Raw genomic sequence first — 9,406 nt, forward strand, 5'->3', positions numbered from 1 at the left:
GCAGTTTTCATTGTTATTGCTACAATACTCATGTGAAATGGAATGCTGGAATAAGGGGTACTGTCCCTTGAACTGCTGACATTTGGCTTTGCTAAAAGGAAGACTTGGGATCAGAGTGTTGGCGTTACCATAGACATTCTGAAACACTACCTCCTTGAGGCATCTACTTGATTTCAGACGTACAGGGCCAGACTCTGCTACTACCAAAGGCAGCTTGATTGAGACAACTGGATACTGTAGACAGAAGAGAGGAGATGTTGGATCCAGAAATAAGTCTTCCTGTCCAGAGGTTAGACATAGCTGTATGGCTGGTACTTCTGCTTTGCATTCCAGGAAAAGTTGAGAAGATGGAGCCCAAGAGAAAGGAGATCCCTATTCCACATGAATGGTACCGGCCAGGGAACCTCCTCATTGGTGGGATCATTTCTCAGTTCATTTACCATGTACATGAACTTACGTTTGAGGAAAATGTATCTCAAGACAGCATTGGAGTCACAGAGTAATGAAATTAATTTTTTCCTCATATTTATTGTGTCCCAGCCTCTTCTAAAGGACATTGTGTAGTGGCTTTCCTCCCACTCTGTCAGTGTTAGAGGTGGATGTTCTCTGTTAATAGTTCATCACAGTTGCAGGTTTGCATGGGATAGAGCTTGTTGTCAGGGAGTACAGTGTGTGATCAGACTCCCCGGGGTTTGGGACCTCCATAAGAGGTGGCACGTACACGAGAGTGGGTTAACCGGCTGGGAGGCAAGGGGCTCTTTTAGCCAGGTGGCCTGGGAACAGCCAAATGAGGTGAACCCACCTTGGCCCCCCTGCACTGGTTGCTTCCCTTAGGGTGGACTTCAGTAGGCAATGGGATCTGCTCTCCTGGCTGCAAATGGTTTCAGGTCCCCAGGGCACCTCTGAACTCTGGGGGTTGTAGTGCAGTCTGCTGACTGCTAGGTCAGGCTCCCTGTCCCATGCTGCGCCAACACTCCTGTGGGGAGGTAATAAAAGCTGTGGCCTTGTTTATCCCAACATTGGTGTGTCACATCTTATTACAGCCCAAAATGACCTTCTGTGAGTCAATACAAAACAAGTAGCGTCATAAAATAAACAAACATGTACAGTCCGACAAACATACACACCTGTATATACATACAGAGATAGAGATCTCAATGTAATAGGGTACAATCCTAAAAACACTTTCATGGGAAAGCCCACTGAATAACGTAAAGCTGACTTCTGAGTAGATCTCCATAGATACATAATCCACATAATTTTGAAGTACTCTTTAGCCTACAAACGCTATTCTACCATTATTGGGGTGAACACAGAGAAACTGTGTGTTTTATCTCAAAAAGCTCAGAAACATGAATGTGTATACTCACTATATAATTAACTTTAAAGCAGAGTGCCTTAAAATGTAATTTAATGTTAGCATTTGTTTCTCTTCCAAGTATGGCAACAAAGTTTTACCAGCACCCACTTGCCTTGGCATTTGCGGTAGATGAGATCAACATGAATCCTAAAATCTTGCCAAACGTCACGCTTGGGTTCCACATCTACGACACTTACAATGATGATAAGATGACCTACCGCACCACTCTGGATCTACTCTATAAACTCTACAGATATTTTCCTAATTATGAATGTGACATCCCCAAAAACCTAATGGCTGTTATAGGAGGACTTGGTTCTGATGTCTCCTTCCATATGTCTGATATTCTACAGCTCTATAACATTCCACAGGTAGGCTGTGTACATAAAATGTGGGAAATTCTGGCATGTGAATTCCCTTCTTACTACTTGGGGTTCAGAGAAAAAATATTGAGTGCATAGAAATAAAGTCATATGGAAACTTATTACAGGTGGAGGATAGAAGAGAGCCAGTTTGGTGTAGTGGTTAGGAGTGCAGACTTCTAATCTGGCATGCTAGATTCTGGCACGCCAGATTCTGCAGTCCCCCACATGCAACCAGCTGGGTGACCTTGGGCTCGCCATGGCACTGATAAAACTGTTCTGACCGAGCAGTGATATCAGTGCTCTCTCAGCCTCACCTACCCCACAGGGTGACTGTTGTGGGGAGAGGAATGGGAAGGTGACTGTAAGCCACTTTGAGCCTCCTTCGGGTAGGGAAAAGTGACATATAAGAACCAACTCTTCTTCTTCTTCTTCTAGAATAGTGGTGGACAAGTTGCTTCTAGTGTAGGGATGTCAGTGCCCTGGTCCCAACTGGAATTATAGTACATCTCCATACTAAAGAGAGCAGATCTCCTGGAGAAAATGAATGCTTTGGAGGATGTATGTCATAACTCTATACTCTACTGAAGTCCCAGCCCATATCAAATCCTGGCCAGCTCCAACCCCAAAGTCTCCAGGTATTTCCCAACTCAGAGGTGGCCGACATAATTTAGCATATTTTTGTTCCCAGTACCATTATTCACAAATTGTAGCAGATTAAGAATACTCAGTGAAAAAGAAAGAGATACGAACTTACAGTTCATTTAAAACCTCTCTCTTTGTTTCCTTTTAGCTCACATATGGGTCATTTTCCTTGAGGGACACGTGTAATGCTCAGTTCTCTTCCTTTTACCACATGGTTCCCAATGAAGCTCATCAGTACCCAGGGATTGTCAGGTTGCTTCAGCAATTTGGATGGACGTGGGTTGGACTCTTTGCTGTGAATGATGACAGTGGAGAACATTTCATCCAGGAAATGGAGCCATTGCTTTTCCAACATGGAATTTGTGTGGCGTTCTCAGAAATGATTGTAAACCAAGGCCGTTGGAATACCTTGGGAAATGTTGTTGATTTATTTTCAGGGGTTTATCTAGGTTTAATGCATAGCACCTCCAATACATTTATCCTCTATGGAGAATATACAACCATCATTTCACTGAACACATTTCTGTTCCTTGGTAACCATGAATTAATGGGAAATAGTTCATTTAGAAGAGTGTGGATTATGACAGCCCAAATTGATTTTCCATTAACAGGCCTTCAAAGGAACTGGGGCCTGGAATTTTTCCATGGTTCAATTTTCTTCTCAATTCACTCTCAGGAGATCCCAGGATTCCAGAAATTTCTTCAAAACATGGACCCTTACTGGGCACAAGGAAATGGATTTCTGAAGGATTTCTGGGAACAAGCATTTGACTGTTCACTTGCAAATTCCCAAGAAACATCTCAGATTGATGGAATTTGTACTGGGGAAGAGAAGCTGGAGACTCTTCCTGGGCCTCTTTTTGAGATGCGGATGACTGGCCACAGCTACAGCATATATAATACAATCTATGTCATAGCACATGCTGTGCATGATGGGTATCTATCACACTCCAGCCACAGATCAATGCCAGGTGGTGGCAAAAAAGGCCTTTATGATCTCCAGCCTTGGCAGGTATAAACCTTCTAAAAACTGTTATTCCTATTATTATTATTATTATTATTATTATTATTATTATTATTATTATTATTAGATTTATAGCCTGCCACTCCCTTGCGGCTCCCATGAGCATGTCAGTACAGAGTAATTCATTTATTTATTATTTACATTTATAGACTGCCCCTATCAAACTGATTCTCTGGGGCAGTTTATATCCATTAGTATAAATGCAATTAACATACAGTTAAAATCAGCATTCATTATTAATACATACCATAATCTATCTGAAAGATCTAATTTATTAAGCCAGTCAAAATGGATATGCAGCTGAGTCCTTCTAGTTTAAAGGAGAAAGAAGCAGGGATGGAGTGCGGGGGAGGCCCATCAAAGTTCAGTTCATGTAACTGTCCAGACTGGTTTCAACTGTAAGCCTGGTGGAAATACCCCATTTTACAGGCCTGCAGAACCATGCTTGTTCCTTCAGGGTCCTGATGTCCTCTGGGAGCTCATTCCACCAGGCAGACACCAAGCTGGAGAATGCCCTGACACTGGTCAAGGCCAGTCAGATTTCTTTGGGGCTGGGGATTATCAGTTGGTGTTCCTATAGCTGAGCAAAGCACCCTCTGGAAGACATATTCAGACAGAATTTGATGGTGATTAACCAAGCTCTGGGATTCAATAACGTCTGTGGTTTTTTGTTTTTGTTTTTTTGAGTGTATGGTAAGGTAGGAAACACAATTTGGTAATCCTACAAGTCAGTGAAGGAACCCACCCTGAATCTGTTCTACCTCAGAAGAGTACACATTTATCCATATCAGTATTGCATACAGGAGATGTGACAACACATTCACATTTAAGATTTGTACTGCTGCAGAAATTAATTGGCGTCCATGGTGGAAAAATATCTTATAATAGCCCATGTTGAACATTTGGCTAGATTTAGGACTTGTGTTTCATGCTGGGTCCATTTTGAATTTTAGTTGAACCAGTATTGTTTCCAATGGGGGATATAGCTAAGCAGTGGTACAAACCCAGCAGAATTCCCCAGAGAAACTCTGCAGTGTAAGTGAAGGGGGGAGGGGTTATATTTTTCCATCCATCTGTCTGTCTCTATCTTTCTTCATAAACTTCCAATGTTAATTTTTTCTTTTCCTTTTTCTATCAAGCTCCACCAATTTCTTCAATACATTTCATTTAACAACACTTTAGGAGAAACAGTGTCATTTAATGATAATAAGGAAATGGGAGGTGGCTTTGATGTAATGAATTTGGTCATCTTCCCAAACAAGTCTTATGATAAAGTGAAAATTGGAAAGGTGGATCTTGATGCCTTAGAAGAAAAGGAATGGACCATTGATAAGGACAGAATTATGTGGCAGAGCCGCTTTAACCAGGTGTGTATATTGGGGTGTTCCTAGAGGCTCCTCCATGACTGTGTACCTACTGTGTACTCAAGTTTGCAGGATTCCCCCCCCTCCATATCAAGAATCTTAGCAAGAATAACTTGAGTACAGCATGAAAATAAAATGTATGTAACACTACCAAGTTGAATATCTCCACTCTTGACTATATAAAAAACAATTTTTGAGGATTGGTCAGTGTGGGTTTGTGCTGCCTCTTCTACTACTCCTTACATAAGCTATTTTGGGCCTCTGGGGGGCATTATTTATATTGTTAGGCATATAAATACCTTGATCAGTTCTAAAGGAGAACCCACTGAGCTGAGTCATTGATCTCATTTTCAGAAATCAGACCCCCCAAAAAGTCATCTGCCAAGGTTAGCAAATTCAAATGTCGGAGGGGCAGGAAAAGAAATTTTGGGTAACGGGCATGGCTCAATATAAGAGCTTCAACTAAAAAAAAGAAGGATGTAATGGGAAATGCTTCTTCCTAAGATCCTGGAGGCCACCTCTAACGGGCATTCTTGATCTTGATGGCATTATTCACGAGATCTCAGGCTTTCATTCTGTAGATGTGCAGAGAGAGTCAATGTCTTCTAGGCCTTCCTAGTCTCCTGCTACAGCATCTGGAAAAAATTGGAATGGCTGAGGTTACAAACAGGTATATAGAAGATCTTATTCCACTCCTCATAACAACACAATGCATTATTTCCTTTTAAATGAAAAATGTATGCCTACTGTTCTAAATTCCGTTCATGCTTTTGGATAGGTGGTGCCCATTTCCCTGTGCAATGACTACTGTCGCCCTGGTTCTCGAAAGCAAAAGAGGGAAGGGGAGAGATTCTGCTGCTATGATTGTGTCCCTTGCCCTGAGGGGAAGATTTCAAGCCAGAAAGGTAGGCGATGCAAAGCAACTCACTTATTTCAGCATAGAAAGTCAATCTTGAAGTGGTAACTGATGAAAATGCGCAACCACCAATGAACAGAGGCATCCAGCCCAAAGATTCAGCAGATTTCTTGATATGGTCCTGGGAAATTCCATGCTTTTCAGAGCTGTCAGTTCAGACTTTCCAATAAGGATGATAAGGAATGAGAACTCAAGTGAAATCCATGCATTTGGGAATCAAACAACAAAATTTGAATCCTAGGAATTGGAATTCCAAGGAAGTGTGGAATTCCAGAACATGTGGTATCTACCTATCTGGCAAATGTTCTTTCTCTCTGCAATGTTTTCTTGACCAGGGGGCACTAAGCCAGGGGGCACTATGTGGTGGCCTTATACCCCCCCATGTGGGGTCATCTTCAGACAATAAAGACCAGCTTCCCAAGCAAAAATATTTGCTTTGGAGGGTGGACTCTGAGGTACCGTACCATTTAAAGGCCAGCCTCCAACCCTCCAAGAATATTGGAGGTTATCCAATATCCAGGTGGGTCCTGGAGAGCTCCTGGGATTACAGCTCTTCTTCAGACTTTGAAGATCAGCTCCCCACACAGAAATGGCTGCTTTGGAGGATGGGCAGGGTTGTGCAGAAGAAAATGTTAAGGCCTCCCATGAAGTTTATTGTGTATTATTATTATCATTGTTGTTGTTGTTGTTGTTGTATTTATATCCCACCTCCCCCCAGAACATAATACAATTAATACAAAAGTTAAGACAAGAATGGCGGCAAAATTCAATATAACTAACCCTATTCCACACCCACTAAGAAGGGAAAGGGAGGGGGCAGATGACAGACGCAACCATCACATTTGTGAGGGGGGCTAGATCTTCTTGCTGCCCGGCCTCAACCGAAAGCTTGGTGGAAGAGCTCCATCTTGCACGTCCTGCGGAATGATGACAATTCCCGCAGGGCACACAGCTCTTTCGGGAGCTCATTCCACCAGGTTGGGGCCAGGACCGAAAAGGCAACCACCAATGAACGGTGGCATCCAGCCCAAAGATTCAGCAGATTTCTTGATATGGTCCTGGGATATTCCATGCTTTTCAGAGCTGTCAGTTCAGACTTTCCATTAAGGATTATAAGGAATGAGAACTCCATGCATTTGGGGATCAAACAACAAAAATTGAATCCTAGGTATTGGAATTCCAAGGAAGTGTGGAATTCCAGAGCATGTGGTATCTACCTATCTGGCAACCGTTCTTCCTCTCTGCAATGTTTTCTTGACCTAGAATAAGCCAGGGTGGTGGCATTATACCCCTCATGTGGGGTCATCTTCAGACAATACCACAGAAAGCTGTTATTTTTTTCTTGTTTTCTTGTTTAGATATGGATGACTGTATCAAGTGCCCAGAAGATCAATACCCAAACAAGGACAAAAATCAATGCATTCTCAAGACAATCAGCTTTCTGTCTTATGAAGACATTTTAGGGATCGGTTTAGCTTCAATTGCTTTTGCTTTTTCCCTAATCACGGTGGTGGTACTGGGAATTTTTATTAAGCGAAGAGATACTCCTATAGTCAAAGCAAACAACCGGACTATCACCTATACTCTTCTGACCTCTCTCTTGTTCTGCTTCATTTCTTCTTTTCTGTTCCTTGGAGAACCTACCAAGGTGTCCTGTTTCCTCCGACAATCTGCTTTTGGCATCACTTTCTCAGTGGCTGTTTCTTGTGTGTTGGCCAAAACCATTACTGTGGTTGTAGCCTTCTTGGCCACCAAACCAGGGTCCAGCATGAGGAAGTGGGTAGGGAGAAGACTGGGCAATAACATCATTCTTCTAGGCTCCTTTATTCAAGCAAGCATTTGTGTGTTCTGGCTTGGGACCTCTCCCCCATACCCAGATTTAGACATGAAGTCCCTAAAAACACAGGTTGTATTAGAATGTAATGAAGGCTTCACCATCATGTTTTATAGTGTTTTGGGCTACTTGGGACTTCTGTCCCTTGTTACCTTGATGGTGGCTTTCCTAGCCAGGAAGTTGCCAGACACATTTAATGAATCCAAGTTTATCACCTTCAGTATGCTGTTGTTTTGTAGTGTTTGGTTAAGTTTTCTCCCAACCTATCTGAGCACCAAAGGGAAAGCTATGGTAGCTGTGGAGGTCTTCTCTATCTTGGCTTCCAGTGCTGGGTTACTGGGTTGCATCTTTTCTCCAAAATGCTATATTCTCCTGTTGAGGCCTGAGCTGAATCAAAGAGAACAGTTAACAAGAAGAATAAATTAATGAATCTAAGTATTCTTTCTGCCTCCCAATATTTAAGAATGTATTGAGGTCTCAGATCACCATTCTTTCCTGTTCCCTCATTTGTACTCTATGTCTAGGGAACATTCCTGCGTTGCGAGATATTTCCTTTTATTCAAGAATAGTGTCACAGATTGTAGGATTCCGTGGCTTACATTTGCCAGGAAATCACCATATATAAGGAATCCATATATAAGGAATCCTCTTCAACATGTTTCATAATATTTCAGTGTCCTTAGTTCGGATCTACCTGACCATCAAAGGGAAATACCTGGAGATCTTCTAAATTTCATCTGCCAGCTCTGGATTACTGACTTGCATTTTTACCCAAATTCAGCACTATTGAGCTGAGGTCTGAGTTGAGCAAAGTAGAAGGGAATATTCAAGAGATCCCACAATGAGGAAAATGGACATGGCAGCACCCATTTGTGTCCTGCCTGCCCAGATCAGTGTACCTGGCATGCAATAGCACATTGATTCTGCTTATGACATCTAGTGCACGGCTGATCAAGAGCACAGTCATCTCTTCTTTCTCTCCATATAGTGAAAAAAGATATATTGCCATAGTAACTTTCCATGTAGCTCTTTGCTCCTCTAATTAGGTGAGGAGACATAATAGTGGGAGGATGCCCTCTTCTTTTTGGCCTCCCAGAGCACACCTACTAGTGACTCAGGACTGTCTTCTCCCAGATGTACCTGCCCAGGAATTAAGATCACAAAGATAGGCCTTCCTGACTCTCTTACTAATCAAAGAAGCATGTTTGGTAGAGACAAGAGACAGAGCCTTTTCACAGCCTGAGTAGTTTAGAAGATGGTGAGCTCCCCCTCATTGGTGGCCTTTAAGCAGCAGCTGGACTGATACTTATCATAAAGGCTTTAGAATGATCCTGCATTGAGCAGGGGGTTGGACTAGAAGACAGGTTGGTTTTCACTACCCGAAAGAGTCTCAAAGCAGGTTACATTTGCATTATCTTCCTCTCCCCACAACAGACACCCTGTGAGGTAGATGGGGCTGAGAGAGCTCAGGCAGGACTGATCTGTGAGAACAGCTCTAACACACGACTGTGACTAGCACAAGGTCACTCAGATGGCTGCATGTGGAGGGATGGGGAATCAAACCGGGCTCACAAGATTACAAATTGGCGCTCCTAACTGCTACAACAAGCTGGCCTGTAGGATCCAACTTTATGATTCGATGATTAAAAGGCTTAACATTTTGGAAGGGGGACTAACTTTTTTCAGACTGCTCATTAGAACTCCTCTAGATTTAATTCTAAAATACTGAAGAAAAAAGACACGAGGAAAATAGATGCTTCGAATTATGGTGTTGGAGACAAATGATGCAGATACCATGGACAGCCAAAGTTACCAACAAGATAGTTTTAGAAAGGAGCAAACCAACTATGTCATTAGAAGGCAAGATATTACTGCTAAAGCTCACTTACTTTGGACACATT

The 9,406-nt window shown here is 42.4% G+C and overlaps 1 protein-coding gene across 1 annotated transcript; it reads left to right on the plus strand.

Moving 5' to 3' along the window:
* The first annotated feature begins 347 nt into the window (after nt 1-347).
* Nucleotides 348-7,931, plus strand: LOC143825371 (vomeronasal type-2 receptor 26-like). Its single transcript, XM_077313396.1, has 6 exons — nt 348-499; nt 1,440-1,731; nt 2,516-3,379; nt 4,531-4,758; nt 5,534-5,660; nt 7,030-7,931. The coding sequence occupies exons 1-6, from the start codon at nt 348-350 to the stop codon at nt 7,929-7,931; spliced, it is 2,565 nt and encodes an 854-aa protein (XP_077169511.1).
* The last annotated feature ends 1,475 nt before the right edge of the window (nt 7,932-9,406 follow it).

This window comes from Paroedura picta, chromosome 16 (genome assembly GCF_049243985.1).
Source record: "Paroedura picta isolate Pp20150507F chromosome 16, Ppicta_v3.0, whole genome shotgun sequence".
NCBI lineage: Eukaryota > Metazoa > Chordata > Lepidosauria > Squamata > Gekkonidae > Paroedura > Paroedura picta.